This window comes from Taurulus bubalis, assembly GCF_910589615.1.
Source record: "Taurulus bubalis genome assembly, chromosome: 3".
Lineage (NCBI taxonomy): Eukaryota > Metazoa > Chordata > Actinopteri > Perciformes > Cottidae > Taurulus > Taurulus bubalis.
In genome coordinates, this window is record NC_136591.1 from 7839838 (window position 1) to 7864311 (window position 24474).

General features: G+C 40.8%; 1 protein-coding gene across 1 annotated transcript in view; it reads right to left on the reverse strand.

Annotated features, from left to right (window-relative positions):
* Positions 1–2759: 2759 nt before the first annotated feature.
* The window catches only part of LOC306734632 (zeta-sarcoglycan-like), a gene marked incomplete at both ends in the record, with an annotated part of 31079 nt that continues 9364 nt past the window's right edge, over positions 2760–24474 (reverse strand). The window contains 6 exons of the mRNA XM_079215994.1: positions 2760–2951; positions 3224–3347; positions 10532–10604; positions 10918–11040; positions 12358–12445; positions 20865–20966. Of these exons, the coding sequence (XP_079072120.1) occupies positions 2760–2951; positions 3224–3347; positions 10532–10604; positions 10918–11040; positions 12358–12445; positions 20865–20966 (702 nt within the window). The remainder of the gene's footprint in view (positions 2952–3223; positions 3348–10531; positions 10605–10917; positions 11041–12357; positions 12446–20864; positions 20967–24474) is intronic.

A 24474-nucleotide genomic window follows, 5' to 3' on the forward strand; every position in this document is an offset into this window, starting at 1 on the left:
CGGCACAAGCAGTTTGAACACTAGCCATCCCTCTAATTTGACGCGCAGGCTTTCTTCAGCTGAAGGTGAAACAGTGAAGTCTACCAATGTGCTTATAATTTGACATATACCCTTTTTTTAACACTTTGTGCTATTTTCACCATACTAAACTGGCTTTATATTCATTTTCTATACACTACATATACAGTGACCTTATGGGCATGCTGTACTCGGACTCTTTTATATATGTTATACTAAAACCCTTCACATGACTTACTTGTTATACCATGTGATGACGGTATAAGCACAACTCTCCTCTTTTTGTGTGTGCAAATATGCTGAACGTGTAGCATTTTCTTCCTCCAGTTTTAGTAAAATGACAAGTTTAATCTAAAATTTTTTGTGGCATGACTTAAAATAGGATACTTTCACTTGCTTATTACTTACTATACTTTGACCTTTCATGATAGTATTTGATGAGTTTTTATGAAATATACCATTTCATAAAATGCTATAGTACACTAACATTATACTATCTTTTAGATTGTATGATATCCATCACTTTCACATGCCATACTTTTTGATATGCTATACTAGATCTTTAATATTGCTTTGTTTCTACATAAAATATTACTTCATGTTTTTATCAAACAAGAGAACTCTACAATACTTTGACATTTCATGGCATTGACATTTCATGGCATAATATACTATATTTTTTAACTTTCTAGGACTTTCCTTTGACTTTTAAAAACATGAATTTTTATGATTTTTTTTTTTTTTTTACACTTTTTAGGATACTATACAATGACAGTGACTTTTTTATGGCATACTATATCCATGAATCTTCTAGCACATTGATTTAGTGATTCAATGGCAACTTTGGACTTAGACAGAACACTTGTGTGTCGCAGCAGGCTACAATAATATATGTTCTTAACCTTACGTCTTAAACACTCACCGTGGGCCAGTTCTGTGGGAACTGCCTGTGGCTTGGAAAAGCCTTGTAATGATCCAGCGTTCACCAGGTTCCCAGATAAGATACATGTCCGAGCCGTTTTCTCTCCATTGTTAATGTTGTACTGAGTGCTGGACAGGCCGGCGCCATCGCAACAATAAGGATATGCAAGACTTTAACATGTTGGGAAGATACGGTGAAATTCTAGGTTGTCAGTTGGTGTGTGTCGTATGAATGCATGAGCTACATGATAAGTTACAGGTTATCAAATGCAACAATACAATGGATTTTATCACTTAATTTGGGAGGAACAGATCAATTGAATGTGGCATCATGAAATTTGGGTAAATTATGTGAATCTTGCATCTTAATTAAGGAGTTTCTGTTGTCGTGGGAATATCACAGGTGTATTTTCACAAACAATCTTTCATAGGGCATCTTTGAAGTATAAAGAACATCTGGACGAGGCAGCGAAGCTATTGTTAGGCCAGCGTGGCTCCTACCAAACAAGCCCGTCTCTGCTGCAGGGCGATGATGGAGGATGAGGAAGTGGAGCGAGGCTTTGCACCCCAGCAGGCCTGCTGACACACGCCCGCCTCCCTCTCAGCTGCAGAGCCAAGGTCAGCCAGCCTCTCGAGTCAAACTCCACAGCAGAGCCTCGGAGGGAAGAGAGAATAAATTAGCACATTTTCTTTTAATTTAGCGAGTGGACTTCAAAACATAAAAAAAGATTAAAGATAGAGTTTACTGAATAAAACGTAATGCTAATTTAATGTTTAAAAAAAAAATATTACTGCTCATCATAAGGTCTATTGAGTAGCTGTTCTTGAACTTTGTTATAATCAATGATCCTCATCAGCATTTTAAGTTATCCAAGATGTCACGGAGTTGTAGTTCTTTGTTTTCTTCTCGTCCTTGTTGAAGATCATATACGATTAACAGCTTCAGAATGGCTAGTAGGCAGTGTGGTCATTTTTTATTCACGTTAACTGGGCAAACGCCATATGCTAATGAAGATCATTTGATATGCTCGAAAGCCCAAGAACAGCTTCTAAATGGACCGTCTTGTGAGACCGTCTTTTTTCACTTAATTCTCTCATCAATATCAAGAAAAGGTAGAATATTTACCTTCAAGTGAAGTCCTGTGAAGCTTTACCTGGACATTCAAAACAGCACGTATATCTATTTTTAACTGGTGTGAATCAGTACAATGTGTGCCACATAAAAACATTTTTTATTTCAAATTAAATAGCCGAAAAAGGAGAAAAACTTAAATCTCTATTGATCTATTGCTTATTAAAAAAAAAAAAAAAAAAAAAAAATCGGTATTGTTTGGGAAGACAGAATTGTGCTCATCTTTCTCACATCAAACATTAAAAAAACTTATCTCTTTGATTACACAGACAGGTTCAATATTACACAATAGTTCCTTCAAAAGCTGAAGGCACCTGCGTTTTACTCATCTACTAATCTTAAAAATAGTCACTGCATGTCTACAATGACGTAGAAAAATAAAGGGTGTGTCCTCTGACTAATTATAAGGTAGTGGGAAATGGTCCTGTTATGTGATATTCCTGATGTCAGAGAGCTACTCAGACTGCCATTCCTCAAACCCTGTCGGTTGTGTTGACGTCCAAAAGGCCATTGGAGGCAGCCCACTCGGATACTTCTGTACTGATCTGCAATCAGCTTAGAGTTCAAGCTCCTTCTCTACTGTGGTGAGTTCTAATCTCCGTACTGGGTACCAACGGAGGAGTCTCGATCTCAGCAGCTCCAGAGGCAGACGTTAGAGATGTCCCCCATCAACAACACTGCTCCCAGGTCAGCTCCAGAGGCAGATGTTGCTCATGGCCTGGCAAGTGGAGCTGGTCTCGGCAGGAGCCAGGTAGATCTTGCCGCTGGGGCAGACACACACCTCGTACACGACCTGCTCACGGGAGGCCTGATGGTGCGACTCTGTGTAGACGCCAAGCGGGAGACTACCCAGCTGAATGCTTTTGGCATCTAAAAGTATCTGGGAGATAAAACAGACATGCGAGAAGTTGTTCAAATAACATCGCTCAAGGTCCCCTGACCTGAAGCATCACCAACACCAACTGATAAATGCTTCCGGTGCAATCAGTAAAAACAATGCGACAGATGGAGGTAGGATAACAAGGGAAGGAAGAACGCCATCGCTCTGATCACTTTTATTCGGAACACAAAATTGGTCTTTTTGGTTTATAAATAAATAAGGGCACAAAAGAGGATGTTTCCACTTGCAGCATCATTTTGAATCCTCCTCACCTCTCCCTCCGTGGACTCCAGCTGGAGATCCTTTCGACCGCTGACCTTCAGCGGCCCCTTGGCAGCACTCACTTCCACCCCTCTGGGAGCCTCCATGGTTAAGGTCCGTGTTGGCGACTCCAGTCTGAGAAAAATACATAAAAAACGTGCACAAACTAAGGGATTTAGTGCACAAACTCATCAATCATTTGTGTGTATACTTTCAAGATGTTTTCATGTCTAACACTTAGTGTGATTTAAGAGCTGAGGTTACAAGATCAGTTCAAGGTTATATTGATTGTTATTCAGCTCATAGTTTAGGAATATCCATCTGTAATTACTTGTTTGGGGCAGGTTGATGTTTCATAATGGTAATGATAATTTTGATTTATAGTACTTTTTTTTTTTTTACAAGCCTTATGCACTGTCCAAGGTAAGAAAATTCAAAACATATGAAATATTAGGGATAATTGCAAGATGTTCAAAATGAAACGTATGCATACAGACAAATACACATGCATATAAAAGCTGGGTGAGGAATAGATTGAATCAATTAATGGATTCACGATTTCATTTGTTTAAAATGAAAATAGATTTTCACTTTGACTTAATCATGGAACTGCCACAGTGTCCCTTAATTATTAGTTTGTTTTAAAGAAGAAAAAAAAAGATTATATATATATATATATATATATATATATATATATATATATACACACACACACACGCACTCCTGTATTGTAAATCTATAACATGCAAGTGTTTTTGCGGTAGCCCAACTACTAAACTACATCAATAACACAATAGTAGTTTGTAGGGGGGTGTCAACATATTTTTTCCAGCACTGATGGTTGTGTAATTTTTAGACTATGACATTACAATATGGTGGAATTTAAATAATAAATGGAGAAGAGACGATTGCTAGTTTAACTTTTAGCCGCAAAGTGCAGCCATAGAGCCCCCCTCGCTAATCAATACACTTCCTGTGAGTCCTGTGACATGTTGACTGAGGCTATAGATCTTTTTCCGGCCTGAAACGCATGAACGTGCCTCAAAGCCGCACAGGCGCGTACTTATTACTGCAAGTCGCACTTTTCTCCTGCCTCGTGTGTTTTCAGTGCCAGGACAGCAGTTTCTGCTTTGTAGCTTGCAGACCCGGGACGACTGTGGCTCAGTGGTTAGCATGCCCGTCTTTCAATCAGAGGATCGGTGGTTCGTACCCCGGCTCTGCTAGTCCACGTCTGCACATCCCACGTCCACGTCGATGTCTCCCTGAGCAAGACATTTAACCCCTAATTCTTCCCTGTTGCTGTGTCTACGGTGTTTTGAGCAAAAATGTAAGTCGCTTTGTATAAAAGCATCCGCTAAATGAAATGTAATACAACTTGTCAAAGATCTGGTTGTAGTTTGCCCTGCATTAACATTTTCTAGAATGTTTAATGCAAAGGTCAGTTTTGGTTGTCTTATTTCACAGTTCTTGGAATGCACACAAGCACTAAAAAAAAGTGAGTTTTTCAGGATTAAAAAAAGTACACATTTCATCCACAGGGCTATTTTGACAGTGGATTATAGGTTTGGTTTTTAAAGGAGCAACCATGTCCAAAGTAGATAAGCAGAACTGATTAAAAGCTAATAGCTGGTCATTTGCATCAAGGAATGATGCCACAAGTGTTTGAAAGTGAAGATAAAGAGCAAGCTTTGTTTATTGAGAACACAGTCATACCTTTTGCTCTTGAGGTTTTACAGTAGAGACCTGTATTGAGCAGGTTACGCTTAGTAAGACACACAATCTCAGTATGGCTCCTAAACAGCTCATAATTGTATCCGCTGATTTGACCTTTCAGCAACACTGAGGCTAATGCAATTTTCATTTTTTCCCCCCGTGGACTATTTGTTTACACAGGAAAAGATAAGTGCAAGAGCCAATCAATGTGGAATTTGTTTTCATAAGTCATAACCGTTTCAAATTGATTTTCTCACCCCATCTTCCCCAAATCTGTTTTCAATGAATTTTAAATGGAAGACTTTAAGGAGACGTCTTGAAATCACTTAAATCTCCATAACATCTGAAAGTGACACACATTTTGGATTATGCGCCATGAAAGAAAAAAAAGAAAAGAAAATTAATTTCATTTAAATCAGCTTTCAGTAGATACAATTTGGAGAGGATTTGAGAAATGTCTGTGACCTGGGATTATTAGTGCCATAGACCTGTAGAAATAAAGATGTCTGCTCTGCGTTTGTTTAAATTGTATTCTTCTACTGCTCTTTTTTCTCTCCCAGGTATGCTTTGGAACAACTTTCAGTAACCAACATGTCATCATCATGTATGTCTTTGGTTATTCTTTGTTTTATTTTTACTTCACAATATTCTGTTTTTGAGAATGCTTACAAATATTTAACTTTACAAGTATTTTTGAAACTTCCCCAGTCCCTCTCCCATAGAAACACAGTATACTATTTATTCTGCTATTAAATTATATATCTATAAAACTTGTTTGGTTGATACCATTTGAAAATAAAAGCCTGTTTTACTCCACTGTTCTCCAACTTGACGACGTCACTGAAAACCCTCCTGTAGACCAACCAATAATGGATGTATTATTATTTGTTGTAGTTCTTGATGTTGACGCTAGAGTAAAAACTAATCTGATAACAATATAATTGTTAGTTGCAGTCCTAATGGAGAGGACACTCTAAAATGACTAAACGTTTTAAATTGTGATACAGATCAGGAGTTTACCACGAATCATCTTACAGTCCACTTTTGCTATGTGATGCATAAAAACATATGTAGAGTTTTGACAGACCCCGGACCATGTATGGCAATGATATATGTATTTTAGGTATACTGATAAATGGAGGAGTGAGTATGACAGTAAATGAAACTCCCTCCCAACCCGTAAACCAATTATTTCCACTGTATCTTTATGTAATGTTCTTTCCTCTGCAGTCCAAACCTTTCTCTCATGGCCAAATAAGACCATCACGATAACAGAGAACAACCATTTTTCTTTGAAACTGTTCAAAATTGGAGAGGGAAAAAAAACACACTCCTGCTGCACTGCATCTCAATCCCGACAAATTGGAGGTAGAAAAGTCTGACCAGAGGTAAGTGGGACCAAGAGGAGTTGTTCTGTTCTGCCTTTATCTTCTTAATGAACCCGTCACTCTTGTGTGGACACAGCTACGAGCTGAAACTGTCCCGAAAGCTGCTTGGAGCCGCTAGAGAGGGGTACACGGCTGGCCGCACTGCAAACAGACTTTACACCGGAAGAGGAGTGCTCAAGTAGGCAAGAGACGTAGAGAAAATGAAATGAAAAGCTGTTTTCCTGCTCTTTGATGCTGGGCCCAGAAATGTACCGTGTGATGTCTGCACCGTGAGAAAGCAAAGAGCCTTCAAATCCCGTCTGGTCTGCCTTTGCTTCCTAATGTCGGACTTGTCTCACTACAGATTCCTATGTGCCACAAACGGCAACACAAAAATAAGTTTGGTCTCGACACGGCTGAGACATGGAGAGCTTTTTGTCGCAGAGCAGACGTCCGTCTACCATCCGTCTTCCATACCTATCAGAAGGAGCCAGTCTGTTCCCTTGAGTGTGAACAAAAATTATCCGATTATGTAGTTTACTTAAATATTTTCATATTTAGGGCTGCAATTTCTGGTTGGAGGGCTGCTACTATTATCAGACTGAGTGGGCAGCTAGCTCGGGAGTCAAAACATGAATCCTCAGAGCCACATTCCCTGCAATCGACTATCTGGATTTCTGTCCTTGAACTCGGCACCAGAGGGTATTTTGAGAGTGAAACCACAGAGATCCCTGGAGCTGCGACTAAAGGTAATGAAGCTGAGAGCTGCAAGCAGGACATGACAACCTGACGTCTCTCCTGCAGGACTATATCCTCTTTATAGTGGCCCTGCCCTTCGCTTTAGAGACCTCAACATCAAGGCCTCTATTCTTGATAGCTCCTCAGCACAAGTGCAATTATTCATAAGTCACCACACACACACAAACATGCCTCCTACTTTCTTGGGCGTACAGTTGACAAAGAGGATGAAGTGAGGAGTAAAAAAACAAAATGACACGCAGGGGACAAAAACAACTATAAATCAAATCGCTCAACTGTTAAGCTTCAGCACCACTGCCTCTGCACTACAAGATGCACACTGAAGTTTTAAAGTTTAGGCGATTCATCGATCGTCATAAAAAAACCATTTGCAACCAATTTGGAAGACATCCACTTTTGGTCCCACCAATATTTGAGAGCATTTTTGTCTTAATAAAATACTATAACCACCAAAACACAAATATACATTTCATAGTACATTGTAAGTGTATGTAGTGTTTATTGTAGAATCTTTTGAAAATTGTATATATACATCACGATGCATACACTATTCTAGTTTATTAAAGTTACTAATACAATGCATTTTCCCTTGTGTTTTCACATCTACATACACATTTCCTAAATTACTTTTATTTGTTGACTCATTTAATCCATGTATTGTACTTTGTTCTATTCTGAAATAAATAAATGCAAATACAGGAAGCAAATTTAACTGAAATGATTTATTTCACTGTTTTCCTATTTTCTCCACTTATTTCAGCACAAAAGCCCTCCCCTTCTGTTTGGCAACACCCAACTGAATTATACAGATTTATAACGCTGGTTTTCCCCATTGAATCTGTGGTTCTTAACCATCATTAGTTATTGTGCACACCAATCCAGTGGCAATATAAACCTGTACATCCTCTTCAATTCGCCCTGATAGATTGCAAAAACAAGAAAAGATTGAAGCAAACATGGATAAAATGACAGTGAAGTGCACAAGGATAGTTTAAATAAATGCCAACGGAATTATTGTACTTAGTACATTCAATTATTGAGAAGCAGCATGATGACAAGTGAAGACAAACTTGAGCGCTAGCGTACACAGATAAAGCGCTCAGGGAGAAGAACAGGTGCTTCAAAGAAAAGGGAGATCTCAAGTGGATTTCTTTGATTAAGTCTCTGCTCTGTTTTTCTCCCAGATTACCGTTGGCTTGCAGAGAAATGAAACGCAGCACAAAGAGAATTATATTTCTTTAAAGAGGAAAATAAGGGCAACATGGACGTGAGCCTGGCCACATCTTCATCATCTAGAGAGGTTTACAAACAGGTGGTGAGTGATTTGAAATGAGAAATTGACTTTCAGGTTGGCGGTGAGATGGGTAATATAGGGTCACATATGAACAATGCAAAAAATAAATAAATGCAAATTCCACTTTAAACACAGATGTTGAAGTTCTAGAAGAAATCTCCAGGTTTTCATGATAAAAAGCATAATCAAAAGCTGTCATCAGCTGTGCTAAGTGCAATATAGCAAAGCGGAAAAGAGAAAAAATTATATGAAGACTACATTTCCATGATAAGAATTTCTATTTTAGTAAGTCTTCTGCCAGCCTAATTAGTATGATGTCATCATAATGGATGATAAATTAGATTTACACGTGTGTGATCAATCAACAGGGTACTGTGGGTCATAATTTACTGTCTGGCGGTTTGGTGACATTAAAAGGAACAAGGGCGGGGAGAGGGAGTTCTCACAGATGGGGATGATTTTCTGGATCTTTATGTCAAACCAAATTAAATAGGGATATAGATTAATATGCAGACAGAGTTACTGTATTGTGCTCTCTAGTATACATTATGTATCTGGTCTAACTGACTGCAGTAAATGCAAGATCGTACAATTGTCTGTTAGGTTTTGCAGTTAGCTTCTCACAGCACGCGATGGGGTCAGGAAAGCACAATTTTGTTTTTGTCTCTAAAATGTAACTTTGATTATTGCTTATTTAGTCAACAATATGTAATCTTGTACAGAGATGTAGTTCATATCAGAAAAATTAAATTCACAAAGTTGAAATGGCTTCTTTTTTGGTTGAATTTCCTTTTTAAGGAAATCTATATTACTTATAACTTTTGCTTCAACAACATTTGATGATTATACTTTAACACGTGTCTACAGGATAGCCTGCTAGTGGTTCTGCAAAAGTTATTTAATATTATTGAAAAATATTTAACAGGTTTACCGATATGCCACTGCAGTAATGGCTTGTTTACTTTTACCACAACCCAATTCCTCTTTGAACAGATTCAAAGAAAAAGGAAAAACAACAACATAAAAAATGTTTTTCAGCTTGAATTCATGTCATTACTAGCCCACACAGTTCTGTTTGTTACATTTGGCTTTAATAATAAAACTGTAAATCCTTTTGCATATTTTTTTGGAAATAAATTGGGTTTAGATAAAAGGGACTTTTTTTTTGCCCCGGCAGTACAGTTTGTACATCTGTTTGTTTGAAAGCTTTACAGTCATTTGTTAGTGAAGGAACCGTTTTAATAGTCTGAGGATTTTTTTTATTTTGTATGCACAAACAGAATCCAACTTTAATGAAGCGTATGTTGAACATATTTGATAGAATATGGATTACATTTAAGAAAATCGGAATGCCAATGTAGCTTTTGTGTCCCAACTGTCTCCTGTTCGGTTTCCTCTCGTTAAGATTTTGGCCACATTGCAGATGGTCACCCCTGAGCTGAGCCTGTGTGTGAATCCTGTGTGTGTGTGTGTGTGTGTGTGTGTGAAGCCTGTGTGTGTGTGTGTGTGTGTGTGTGTGTGTGTGTGTGTGTGTGTGTGTGTGTGTGTGTGTGTGTGTGTGTGTGTCTCCTGTGCGTGCGTGCTTTAAAGTGAACCTCATCAGCATTCCTCTCACTCTAGAGGAATTAGATGCAAGAACACTGCTTTTTCTGCCAACTTTGATCCCAGCCCTCCCTTCAGGACCAGTAAGGTGGACAACAAACCACACTCGTTATAGCTCGTTAATGGACCGACACCGGGCTCGCAGCCTCGGGCGGAGTGCAGTGGGTATCGCATGCTTGGGAGTGTTATGTATGAGCTTAATACGCATCTCAACCTTTGTAACTTTAGCCATGCTCTCAGTGCTTTAATCCATTCCTGACTGCAATAGAGAATAACTAACAAATTAGCTCACCCCTCGGGTGTGAAATTAAAACGATGGTCAAGTCTAGTTTTAAATCTGTGCGATAACGAGCCGACCAGTGGATGCTTGAGTTTACAAGAGGGTGCTTGCAAATAATTATACTCATGAATAATGGTTACTGCCACATTTTCTTCTTTTCCATTTCAGTACAGGCATCGACTTTGAAATGCTATGGAACATTTATCATCATTATTTAAATATCTTTATTTTAATTGAACAGGATATGAACATGTGACATTAAGCTTTAATGAAGTTCTGTTAAAGTCAATGAATATGAACTTACTTCAGGTCTTCAGACGCCCTCGCCTGGATCAGGGGAGTTTCAACCGAATGTCCAAAAACGGCACCTTCCAAGCCTAGAGAGAATGTATGCTTTTATAATTCATAAAAGGAAAGCCAAGGATGTGTTTACTACGGCTTGGTATTGAACCTGAATGGTGGCACCCACTGAAAGACATCTATAGTGCAGTGTAAGAAACTATCCCAGGGCGCCATTTGGTTCCAACACACTCAGGAACATTTGGCTGTTTGGTTTGTTTCATCTGGTGTAAAAGCTGTCAATCAAACCTTGGTATGGACCAAACACCCCAGACTGAGACCCTCTTCTTACTTTCAAGCCGGCTCTGGTTTCCTTTGAAATGTTATAAATTGAGAGAACAGCACATTTACCTGTGACAGTGAGCTTTTCTGTCGTCATGATGACCTCCTCCTCATTTGCAGTGAACAGCAGTCGGCCTCCATCTATACTTCGTACCTCCAGCCTCTGGCACTGGGCCTCCACGGCCTCAGGTCCTGCAGAGCGGGAGACATCCAGGTTAGGGTTTTCACCACAATAATACTATAAACACTGATTATACCCAAGTGAGGTGCTGGACATAAAATTGAAAGACTTGGACGCTGATAATTCAATATTTTTGTATTTGTTTAGTTTTATTGTTCAATATCTCGTGAAAATTTCAGGGCTAAACGTATATTGTAGTTTGATAATAAAAAGCATTAAAAGAACAGATTTCCCTTAAAACGTGTTATAATCTGCAATGCCAACAGTAATGTTCTTTTTTTAAATGGTGCCGTCAAATATAGGTTGCCTTATGGCTTTGAAAATCAGCTTAAGAAAACTATGTTTGGGCATGTAAGACTATTAGCAATCTCAAATACTGTGTAGAGTGCTTGCTCTGCAAATGAAAGGCGCCTAACAAAGCTGGATCAGCCATGCCTTTACAATGGATGGAGAGAAATAAGTAATCTGCTGAGGAATATTAATTATTGTTCTCCAGACTTTGGTGCTTTTCCAGATGTGAATGCAGGAACCTTTAACGTCTGTCTTTCTCGCACTCTCCCTTTTTCTCTTTCATTAATCCACCGGCTACGACGGCTGGGGAATTTAATTATTCTAGCCCAGTTTCATCTAATTTCAGACAAAATGCTCTTTCTGCAAAAGCAAGCACTAATTTTCGGAGGAAGGTCAAGCGTGAAAAAAAAAAAAAGTGTCATATCACCAGTCTTGTCGAATCAGTATCAACTCTCAACTTGTGTTGGTTGAGATCAATAGCTATTAATGTTAATAAGCAGGTCATATGCTTTCCAGTGGTCATTAATCATGTAAATGACTTTGGTAATTTGGACTGACTGATGGTAAAGCTTGATAATAATAAGAAGAATTCATTGCCCTTTCAATAAGAACCTCAAAGTTTCAGCATCTGGAAGACACTACAGAGTCTTTTCTGAACGCACAGAGACGATTAAAGAGGATTTAAAGATGAATTGTTTCGCTGATCTTGATTAAAGTCATTAACAAAAAAAGACTGATCAGGCAATTTACAGTCAGGGCTGGCTTAATCTAAGATCACTTGTTAATAATTTGTACATCGAGAGAGAGAGAGCGAGAGAGAGCGAAAGAGAGACTGAACCAGAGTGAAAATTAACATGTTACCCAGAAAATTACGTGATTATTTCTACATTAAATTAAACAAGGGCCAAACATTTAAATAAAAACTACCTTCAGGCCACACCTCAGACAGTGATGCCACAGCAGGTGTTCAGCTGTCGAAGGCAGCAAAATAGCGTCCAACTGGACGATGTGTACGGTAGTCATGAGTGGAGACTCACCCACTGTGAGCTGACCGGTCAGCTGGCCTTGGTCGTTTCTGGCATTCAGCGTTACATTCTTTTCCGACCCCAAGACCAACAAGCTATCCTAGGGGAAGCGTGGATGTGGAAGGAGAGTGAGACCGAAAGAGGGGGAAAGAGAGAGGAGAAAATAAATACGTTATATTGGGATCTTAACTATACCTTTAGCAGAGGGGGAATCTTAGCAAAGTGAATTCTCCCCTTACTTCACTTGCCTTACTTCGTCGGGCGGTGGAAAGAGCACTTTGAGGAATTCCTAAACCCGGCTAACATGTCCCCCGGAGAGGGGGCAGCGCCGGAAGACTTTGGGGTGGTTTCTCCCATATCCCTGGCAGAGGTCGCTAAGGTAGTCAAAAAGCTCCTTGGTGGCAAGGCGCCAGGGGTGGATGAGATCCGCCCTGAGATGCTGAAAGCGCTGGACATTGTTGGGCTGTCTTGGTTGACACGCCTTTTCAGTGTCGCATGGGGGTCGGGAACAGTGCCCATGGACTGGCAGACCGGGGTGGTGGTTCCCATCTACAAGAAGGGGTACCGGAGAGTGTGCTCAAACTATCGTGGCATCACACTGCTCAGCCTCCCGGGAAAAGCTTATGCCAGGGTGCTGGAAGGGAGGCTCCGACCGCTTGTCGAACCTCAGATTCAAGACGAGCAGTGCGGATTCCGTCCCGGTCGTGGAACAGTGGACCAGCTCTTTACCCTTGCAAGACTACTGGAGGGGTCCTGGGAGTTTGCCCAACCAGTCTACATGTGCTTTGTGGACTTGGAGAAGGCTTTCGACCGGGTCCCTCGGGGGTTTTTGTGGGGGGTGCTGCGGGAGTATGGGGTGCCGGACCCGTTGGCATGGGCTATCCGGTCTTTGTACGCCTGCAGTAGGAGCTGTGTTCGTATCCTCGGTAGTAAGTCAGACACGTTCCCGGTGGGTGTTGGCCTCCGCCAGGGCTGCCCTTTATCACCGGTCCTGTTCGTGACTTTCATGGACAGGATATCTAGGCGCAGCCAGGGGGCGGAGAGGATCCGGTTCGGGAGTCTCGGGATCGCCTCTCTGCTGTTCGCGGATGATGTGGTCCTGTTTGCCTCCTCGGATTGTGACCTTCAGCATTCACTGGGGCGTTTTGCAGCCGAGTGTGAAGCGGCAGGGATGAGAGTTAGCGCCTCCAAATCTGAGGCCATGGTGCTCTGCCGGAAACCGGTGGATTGCTCCCTCCAGGTGGGGACAAACTGCCTACCCCAAGCGAAGGAGTTCAAGTATCTCGGGGTCTTGTTCACGAGTGAGGGTAAGGTGGAGCGGGAGATCGACAGACGGATCGGTGCGGCTGCAGCTGTAAAACAGGCGCTGTACCGGTCCGTCCTGGTGAAGAGGGAGCTGAGCCGGAAGGCGAAGCTCTCCATTTACTGGTCGGTCTATGTTCCAACCCTCACCTATGGTCACGAACTCTGGGTCGTGACCGAAAAAACGAGATCTCGAATACAAGCGGCCGAAATGAGCTTCCTCCGCAGGGTGGCCGGGCTCACCCTTAGAGATAGGGTAAGGAGCTCGGACATCAGGAGGGAGCTTGGAGTCGAGTCGCTGCTCCTTCGTGTCGAAAGGAGTCAGCTGAGGTGGTTCGGGCATCTAGTCAGGATGCCTCCTGGACGCCTCCCATTAGAGGTTTTCCAGGCACGTCCAACTGGTAGGAGACCCCGGGGAAGACCGAGGACACGCTGGAGGGATTATATCTCCCGGCTGGCCTTGGAACGCCTCGGGATCCCCCAGAATGAGCTGGAAAGTGTTGCGGGTGAGAGGGAAGCCTGGGTCGGCCTGCTGAACCTGCTGCCACCGCGACCCGACCCCGGATAAGCGGCTGATAATGGATGGATGGATGGATATGCCACTAGCTTTAAACTTGGGTCTTATTTTTGTACTTTCAGATATCATGTTTACTGGTTTGAATAACATTGTATTACAATAACAATTAAGATGTACTAACCACTATAACAAAGTCCAAGAGAGCAAGAAGCACAAGCCAATAGTTAAACCAGATCATCTAAACCAGCTTTAAAATAATTGTGATCGTTAAACTCCTTTAAGAATGATCTCTTAAATCCCCATACTAAGCGTCTAGTCGAGAAAGTCACTGCTGTATCTCTAAAATAGTTTGAGTGTAACGCGTGAATACAAAGCAGGTTGTACTGCACTGCACAGCCTGAATCTTTACTAGATTTAACAACATTAAATCAAACTACATTAAGACTAACATGGAGACAGGTGTAGGAGTATCCCACTTCACGGCACACATTGGCGATGTACAGCAGTGTTTGTGTACATTATTATGTCTCCCAAAAGAGCAGTAGCAACTGTGAAATGTAAGCATTTACAGTCTCAAATATGAGAAGACAGTTCTGCCACAATGCAGTCGACTAGGTTTGATTAACTTCATGCTCTCCCAAAATAAGCGTCAAATTATAGCACATTATCTCAAGCTTATGTGGGGTGTAACTCTGCAGAGGTCATTCGGTTCATTTTCATTCCCTCCTTGCTCATTCCCAATATAAATGTGCATCATGAAAATAAGTTCTCCAGGAAGCACAGGATCATGAAGAAATTTGAGTTCTTGATTCAAAGCATCCCTTTAAAGATTGTATAGGTCTTTAAACTGTTTCCTGGGGGCCGTGACTGAGTCGCCGTTGCGCTGAAAACTTCTTTGAGATCACATAAAAGGCTTTTTAGGCACTGCGCCCGTTGAGGAAGGTCAAGTACAGATCTGAATGAATGCACATAAATGGAGCCTGTTGTAGTAGTAGGTGCAGTGGGCCCCGCAGACTGAAGAATTACCATGGCTGCTGTAAGGCAGAGGATGCTTCCCTGCATACAATGAATAAGATCACAGCTGAAAACGAGAGCATGGCACACTGCTTCGATGAAATGGTCTAAAACAAAGCAACCTCTGATGGTACTACCTTCCTGTGAGCAAGTCAGTGCAAAGTAAAATGTAGACTTTTAAAGCACAGAGCTCTGCTCAGGATTTTAATGTCATCCTAACCAAATATTTGCATAAATATATTTGAATTTTAATTATTTTTGATTGTACTAGAAGCTAATTTGCATACTAAGCTGAGCAAATAAATATAATGAATTAAAAATTGCCGAGTTGAAAGGCACGCTTATTAGGTCTTCATTTCCCCCCTCCAAATATCAAATATTGCAGGCAGGCTCTATTCTATGCAGGGCACAGGCTGTTTTTGAAACATGGTTTCCGGGATACTTAATTATTTTCATATTAAAAAGGCCCTTGTATTTCAATATAATACTGTTCTCCAAATTAAACTGGTTCTAGCCAGCTTGGATGTTCAGGTCTCTGGGGCACTGCTGCTGCAGAAAAGCTTTGATTTTAAACAGAGACCATTAAACATGTGGATGGCTTTATCCCTCATCGGCAGACCAGTGCTTACAGTCTCTTTGTCGGGCATCACCAATGCAAGTAGTAGACTCGGTGAGGGAGAAGTTTCACTCCAATAAAGATATACCTGCATCTGATGCTATTAATAGATCAGTCAGGGTCCCCGGAGACAATAAGGAGAGCCAACAGTCTGAACAGCAGAGATTTGATTAACAGTATATGGGCCCTATTGCCTCATAAAACATTGTTTCTCAGACTTATCAAATTCAAAGCAAAGATGCAATTTTAAAGTTCTCTTGATTTCAAATTGCAATACTAGATAAAAGACAAGACAATATGAAAATAATTATCACACGTGATTGATTATCTGGATCATTTATTTGCTCTGTCCTCCAAAAAAAATAAAAAAATCAATGCGCAACTTTGTGTTCATTGTAGGCTTCATTATAACTTCTATGAAATCGATATGTTTAAAGAAGGCGTCATACGTTTTGTTTTTTAAATAAAGCAAGAAATTGCTACTGCTCATATTAGACCACTTGTCTCTACAGAACCATCACTAATGGGGTGAAAATCAGCAACGTAACATGAAGTCCAAGCTGGAGAGGGTCAGAAATTCAGGGAGAATTATGGAGACTCATCATGTGGAGAAGTTGCATCTACTGTACTTCCCTGACCCCCATTTATATCCACCTGCTGTGTGCATCAGCAGCCTTTAACAGTGTGCAATCTAATCAAAGGCCAAACAGGCTGCAGGCTAATACACAACAGCAGCTGGGTTTCTCTATACACATTAAAGCAGAGAGGAGGAACTATTCACTGAAATCCACTTCTGCAGTTAACAAACAACACTGTTCCATCAATGATTGAAATTCACTTGAATACATTAATTTACAAAACACTAAAAACTACACATCTAACTGGCCTCTGCTAAAAATTAACCCGCTCATCAAATCCAATTTGACCTCAAGTAGCAGCTGACATCATCCTGATGCAGTCAAATCCCAAGACTTGTTTCCTTTGTGTATTCTTTTCAGGTGTTTGCAGAAAATCTACTAGAAATCAAATATGCATTAGCTCAAAAAGATTAAATGTGAATTTTGCAAAAATAAATATTGTATCCTGAATAATTTATCTTCCATTTAACTCCGCATGGATTCCCCATTGATACACTTGCGGATCTGTTAAAAATACTCTGTGACAATCTGACATTTTAAAAATGAAAAGCTTCCTTAAGTAAGAGAAACAGAAAATTGATCGGTTTGTTGTAACATATCACGTTGGACACAAACGAGAAAAATATACATTTTCTCGAACGTCTGAAGCAAACTATTTTACGGTTTCACCAATTGACAGAAACCAACATGTTCTTCCAATGGCTGCAACAGCCACACTTTAGGTTCACAGACAACATATTTTTGTATTACTTGATCCACCCTGGTTGAAGTTTCTGTGTGAGGAACGTGAAAGAAAATAAATACCTGCTCAAACATTGAGCTCCACAAACACTGGAAATCATGACTGCAGTGTTCATCTCACGCGTGTGACAGATTGGAAAAAGCATGAAATTACAGCCACTTTGTTGTGAAATTTCAAGCGTCTAAATGATTTCCTCTGTTTGGAATTAAAGTAGTATGGTGGCTTTCACATGTGTAATAATACAGTACAATATGAAACTGTATGAAATTTGACACAAAGGTCGTCCTGTCAAATCTTTTTCGTGGTTCTCGCATTGGCTTCTTTTTGCCAAAGCAATTCAGGTGTGCATGTTCTGTGCCGTCTGTAAAAGCTGACAGATGGATGGATACATAGATAAGCAGACGTGCAATATGGGAAGCCCCCAGGGTGAGGAGAAAATAATCTACAAAATATTCCATCCATCCATCCGCCTGTCAGACTTGATGACAACTCAGCGGGTATAACTGAAAGCGGCTGAAAAAAGAGGCTAAAATTACGACCCGTCTTATTTTCCAACCTCTTTTGCTTGACCTAAAAGGAAAACGTGATGAGGTCAAGACAGATGTGAAGGAACATTTGTAAGGATAAAGGAAAAGATAACTGCGGTGCTAAAAGGGAATCAGACAGCTCTTACTCGACGACAGACGGATGTTATTTAGCGACTTTCTTTGTAACGCATTGACAATCTCAATGCTGCACAATTCATGTAAGAATTCCTTTTCAAAACAGGATCACATCTCAAAAGAAAGATCGTTTCAATGTATCCATAAAGTACAAATAAACAACGCTAGCAGATGTTTTATGGCAGAATAGTGAGTTGCTTTAAATGCAGCAACCGCAAGCAATTGTGGGATGTCATTAACTCCTTTCCTTTGGTAAAGAAAGAAACACAAGTCCATTTTTTTTTGCATTTACAGAATTCATCATGGCCGCCATTTCATACTTCCGGGTCATTGAGTGTGTGTAGTGTCAAGCAGGAGTGCCACACAAGGTCCACAATTTCAGGTGTGAAAGCAACGATGGGGCATCTTTGAAATCAACCCTGCACTTGAAAGTTCTGTCACGTTGGTACCAGATCAGAAGGCTGGAGAGGCAGTTGTGACCGCCTGGGTTCATCTGTTCATGCAGAGCACAGCAGGCAGGAAATGTGAAGCATCAACACTAACTAAAGGTTCTGGAGTCTGCACTTTGCCACCAGTGTGAAAGGTACAGAGTGAGATACATTAGATAACCCAGTATACAGTCTGTATAATAAGAATGGTTGGGTGAAATCTTCTAAAAAGCTATTATACTAAGAGGGATTTTCCAATATCATTATACAGTGTATCATTATTAGGTCTGAGAATTAATCCATAATAAATACTCTTGAATAGCAACCGAATTAAACGCAGCGTTGAAAAAACAGTGCACTCTTGATCAGTGTGTGTTTTTTAGTCTTTGTTTGATGAGGATAATTCATTCATAACTTTGCTCATTATAGATTGTATTTCATTCAGTTGAGTTATTGTACAGTAAACTTGTGTTATGACAACATTAAACACTATAGTTCTGACTTTTTGACCACTAGGTGCAAACCAATATTTACTTTCTTTTTAAGGCCGTTTCAGTTTCCTTCAACTCCCAAAAGGGAATTATACGGCGCTTTAGCTTCTAAATGCTCAATTATGTTCACCGGCTAGTCAAACTTTGTCTGCGGTTCAGTGCTGGGTATGCAGCACACGGGGCTTTGTAGAGTTTTCTTGCTGCCACTGCAAACAAAGCAAACGATTAGATGCATGATGCGAAACTAGAGTTGAGGAGAATCACAGAGTTTAGTGATAATTCTCTGGGAGTTTGTCACAACAAGTGATCACTTTGACATAAAACTAGTTGTTTAATCCATTGCTAATATTCAAAATGTTTAAAACTGTGCAAATATTGTGCAACTAAAATACAATATGATTTCATGGCTTTATTACTGTTCATATTATTGGATTCTTACCGTGGACGTATTTGTTACCATGGGTGGCGAACTGCTGCATAATTGCAGTCATACATATAGCTATTATTGCCAAATAGCAATGCAAACATGGTCTGTAATACACAATATGACTGCAAATGGCCTGTACTAGTATTTGCTGTACTGAATGCATTTCTGTTTTGTTTTTATTTGGCAGGGATTGCAACTAACGTAAACCGTTTGTGCAAAGTTACCAGCTCTCATTTCACAAAATGCAACTGAGAGCAGAGCGCTGATTCAAGGGGCTGCTTAGCCTGTTATTTGCTGCCAGCTATCAAAGTTCCTGCCAAAAACACTGAGGGAGTTATTTCCACTTGGTATTCACAGATTATGGCTTCAGACTCATTGCTCAAGATTCAAAGCACTGATTGATCCAGGAGAAGTCAAACTAAAGCTACTTTGAGTTCAGCCTCGACAGCAGTGAACATATAAAAAGAATAATCGTACTATATTTAACTTCTGTGCTGCACTACAAAGTTCACTGCGGTTTGAGGTAATGACTTATTGATTAGTGGTGGTTATCTGACTGAACAACAGCACTGTGCACTGTGGCGTAAACTCATTGGATAACCATAATCCCTGCTCTCGCAGTGCTTGACATATTTTTCCAGGTGAGAAATATCGAGTGACCCACAGAGATTTTTGCCCCGCAAATATCTCTGGTGCCGGCAGATAAGGGGGCCACTGCACAGCCTGTCTGTAAAACAAGACAGTAAAAATGTCTGCCGGTGGTATTTCACTGGAGAATGAAATATTGGCTTTGTCCAATGTTCGGCTTGCTATGGCCTTGAGGTGTTTGCTTTTGCTAAACATGATTGTTATATTTAAATCAACATTTAGCTCCAACTACAAGATCAAAGAGCACGAAGGGGATATTCCAAGTTGTTTCTCAATCTGCTGTGGCAAATTGTACCCACTATCGAGACACTTCCACCATCGACGCCCCTCAAAAATCACATTTACACGGAACCCTGGCTTCCAGTGCTTGAAATTGCTTTCTGCACCATGTCTAATCACTGAAAAAGAGGATGATCCAACGGAGCGTCTGTCTGCGATTCGTGTGGGAGAAGAAAATTTGGATCAACTTTGCACTGGAGCTGTGTTGGTTAATCTACTAAACATCAAAGACGAGAAGAGGGAGGAAGTGGAAGAGGGGAATTTATCGTATGTGTTTGATTGGAAATCCAGTGGGGGGACTTTGGTCCCTTTGTAATCGTCTGTAATCTCCTGTAGGTTTGTATGTAGCCCGAGAGGAGCTGAGAGGCACCCTATTACCCATCTCCTGCCGATGGGAGGCCCTGATAGTGCAGTGTTGGAGGATGACAGGAAATGAGGAGGAAGAGGAGGAGGAGAGGAGCACAGGACAGAGAGTGTAATCTCTCCTATCCAAGTACAAATATAAACTAACATCAAAGTATTGTCAAGTCAGCGCTCCGAGTGAAGCTTCCCTTTGTTGCAAATTAATTGAGCACAACATCCTCAACATTGTGAGATCAATACCCGTTTGTCTGCAGCTTTGGCGAGATCTTTCCAGGCGAGAGATTTTCACACGCCTTTCAGTCGATGATAGTTATTCCTTGTTGATCAGTACAGTAAAGTATTAAACTACAGGCAAGTTAAAGTTGTTGAGAAGAGCGCAGGAGGCAACTTACCCTTCGAGACTGGATCTCTTTCACGTAGAGAGGCAGGAGAAACTCAGAGATTCCCTCCAGGCGAATCCCATCCTGCTTCAACTGAAGGCTTCCCATTCCATCCTGCAACATAATCATAACCATCAGTGTTGTGATGAGCAGCGCGGGTTTTCCTGATTTGATTCAAAAGGATTACAGCTTTTCAAATGCATAAAACATTCAATCCTGCCGTTGCTAAATTAGGAAGAGGAGGAGCGACAGCGTGCCAGACGGGCAGCAGCGCTGAGTGACAGGCAAGAAGTAGGACATGACATCGAGGTGACAAAGCCACAGACACTCCGTGGTGTCAGAGTGACAGGCTGCATGCCGTGGGAGGCTGACTGAGGAGAACCAGGCTAATGTGGCAGTGACTGCTGAGCATATTCATGGAAATGACAAAAGAATCCGATTCATGCTCATGAGGATTTACGTTAGCCGATTGTAGAAAACAGAGTTTTATAATGACGTTGACGAGAAGACTGTATTTAACATAGATTGATCATGTCAGCTTGATGAGGTTAGCATCAGCCCTGTTATCTACCTGCTCGATCAAATCGTTGCATTTCTTCATTTAGTCACTTTGATTGTCTGTATGCTCACTGCTTATAGCCCAAATGCATAAAAAGCCTGACTAAATTAAACATGCAGAAGCCAGCCTTAAAAGACAATACTCATGTTCCTTAAAACCAACTTTAGGCCGTAGTTTTAAATTTTTGGACGTACATATTTCCTACTGGCCATTAGTTTTCATTCATTTTTGTGTGGTGTGAAAATCAGTCATCAGGTTCTTGAAAGATGATTATCCATCACGTGAGGTTCCTGTTATTTCAAGTCAAATGGTCTGCCACAAAAAAAGTCTATAACTATTAAAATCTTCAAAATCTTTTAAAAAGAAACTCACGCTGCATTACTGTACTACTCACGCTGTGTGTGTGTGTGTGTGTGTGTGTGTGTGTGTGTGTGTGTGTGTGTGTGTCTAAAAAGTCCAACCAATAACAGCCATCAAAACGTTTCTGAAAAATCCGGCTGGCTGCCCTTCTGTCCATCTCAATGTGTAATAGCCTAGTGTTGATATTTAAGATAGAGCCCTCGCTGTGAACCAAAAAAACTAATGTTACCTGGAACATGAAAACAATTAGTAGGCTCACAATATATTCCTTTTCATTTCTCAGAAATTTGCCAATTTCAAAAATGTATTATACACAAAACAATATGTTTTTTGTCCCCCCCCCCCCCCCCCCATTGGAGATAGTTCAGCAGAAATTGGACATGGTTGTACGTTGCCACACCACAATGAACAAAGTGAAGTTCGACAGCAGCTTTGTTCGGCTATGAGTGAACAGATGGGCGCTGTGGAATGCGTTGAAAGAGTCCATAGTGCTAGCTGCACAAAAGGATTGTGATAGTAAATTATAGAGGCGGAATAGAGTGAAGAGAACTTCATCATACATGACAGAGAGCCAGGATTGGGGACAGACAGAAGGACAAAGTCAGAAGAGCAGAGGATGTGGGTGGGGAGAGTGGAGTTATTTCTACTCTATGTCAGCAGCCAGACGTTAAAGTCCCTCCTGTGCTGAAGTGGAGGTTATGTGGTGGGTGTGACGAGTTCAGTACAAGCTGCAGTCAGCTCGGCAAGTAGGAGGGAGGCAGGACAAACAGGAGGGCGTTACGTGCCGAAGGCCTGGACGAGTTCCTCAGCATTGGTGAAAGAAATGAATAAATGAAGGTGATGCATCCGAGGGGGGAAAACACCAACCGGAAGATTTTGCTTCGTGAGATACAAAATACAAGTGTAGTGCAAAAGACATCCAAGGCCACCTTGTTGTCCTCAACAATACAGTATATAGTATACTACATGTTGATCCAGTGCAGAGGAGGTGAGGTGTCAAAGATGGTGCAGATACTTCACACTTAATCCAGACAAAATTTAACAGGCCATGTGACTTGACTAAGTGAAGGCAAGAATTAATGAGTCACACATCCAGGTGTGCTTGTGAAATGTTTTTCTGTACACAAAAAACAATAACTGGTCATGGATGGAACGCGCTTGTTTTTTTAGCTGGAATTAGCAGTGTACAGTTGGCATTTGGAGCACATAAAAAGGGCATTTCATGTTTATTAATGTGATTACTGCTCATTTTGTCTTTTGCACGATATCTCAAAGTCCTTGGAACACATTTTGGAATTAGTATAGAGTGGGAAAGGGAAAGGGATAGCATATTTATGGAGGCGAACCCTGGAAGTGTGCATCACAGTGGTTTCCTCAACAAAAATTCAGCATGACGACGTTTTATAGTCTCATTTTGCCATTTGTTAACGATTGCCTTTTTACTAGCAATTTACTGACGTTTTATGATGTAGAAACATGTTTAAGTCTCTTAAGCTTGTGTTAACCACAGAACATATTTCAGGCATCTAACAAAAAACACATTCCTAAGGCCCATTGACCGTGTGCAGAAGTGCAAACTCGTTTCCAGGCTTTCAGACTCACTCCTGCACCACTCTATTGTGATCTCCATCTTAAATGTCTCAGCCAAAGAACATGAAAGTAACGAAGTGATTTAAAACGTAAAAGATGAGTTTACAAGATATGAGGGGTACTACAGAAAACATTTGTGTAATGTGTAATGTGTAATGTTTAGTGTTGAAGTAAATGCCAGTGGCCATTCTGCCAATAGTATGTTGACATGGCTGTAGTCATTTTCATCAAGTGGCAGATTAGCGTGAACGGTTTTTCCCACTTACTACGGTGTGAACGCAACAATTTAACAATCAATCACCTTCTTCACAAAAATAGTGTTTACCTGCAAGATGAAAGTTCTCGTAGATAACCATTAAGCTTTTTCAGAACAGTCTAACAAGCATGACGATTTGAAAACTAAGAAACAATGCTCAGATTCCAGGACATACAAGTATGAACTATAATACCAATAGGTCGGGGTGTAGTGGCACGTGTTTTCTTATTGAGCTGCCCGAGTCCTGAGAGATGGGGAGCAGCGAAGTACATTTTCTGGAACGACACCAACAGCACTGATAAGGTCTTTTACTCGTGACACAGACTGATGGGAGACGAAGGAGTAGAGGAGTGATGGCAATAGTCAGGGGACACATCCGTCACAAAGGGAGGATGCTGCCACTGCTAGGATCTGGAGAATAAAAATGCTAAATTGTTTTTGCATTGTCCCTGGAAATGTCACAGGATCTCACGGCATCTGCCTGTTTGGTTTTCGTGTGAGATTAACACATTCTGTGTCAGTCGGTCCTGGTGCCAAGTCTTTTCTAATTCTATCAAATCAACAGGAGACACGTCATGAGATATGATGCCTGTAACACATTTCAAATAGGCCCACATAAATAAATTCTTCCTCCTAGGCTTTGGATGAAGGTCAAAATAGAGAAATAAAAGGAAAATCCTCAACTGGATCTATATGCAGTCAAATGATCAATTGGAAACTTTCCCTTGAGAGCATGCAAAGTAGTAGATTGACTTTCTGTGCAATTTTCGGACCTCACAACAGATTTCCAAACTGCATTTTTGTTTTAACCTTTTGAAAACCAACCTATTTTTAGGCCTCTGCTCGAAAATTGCATA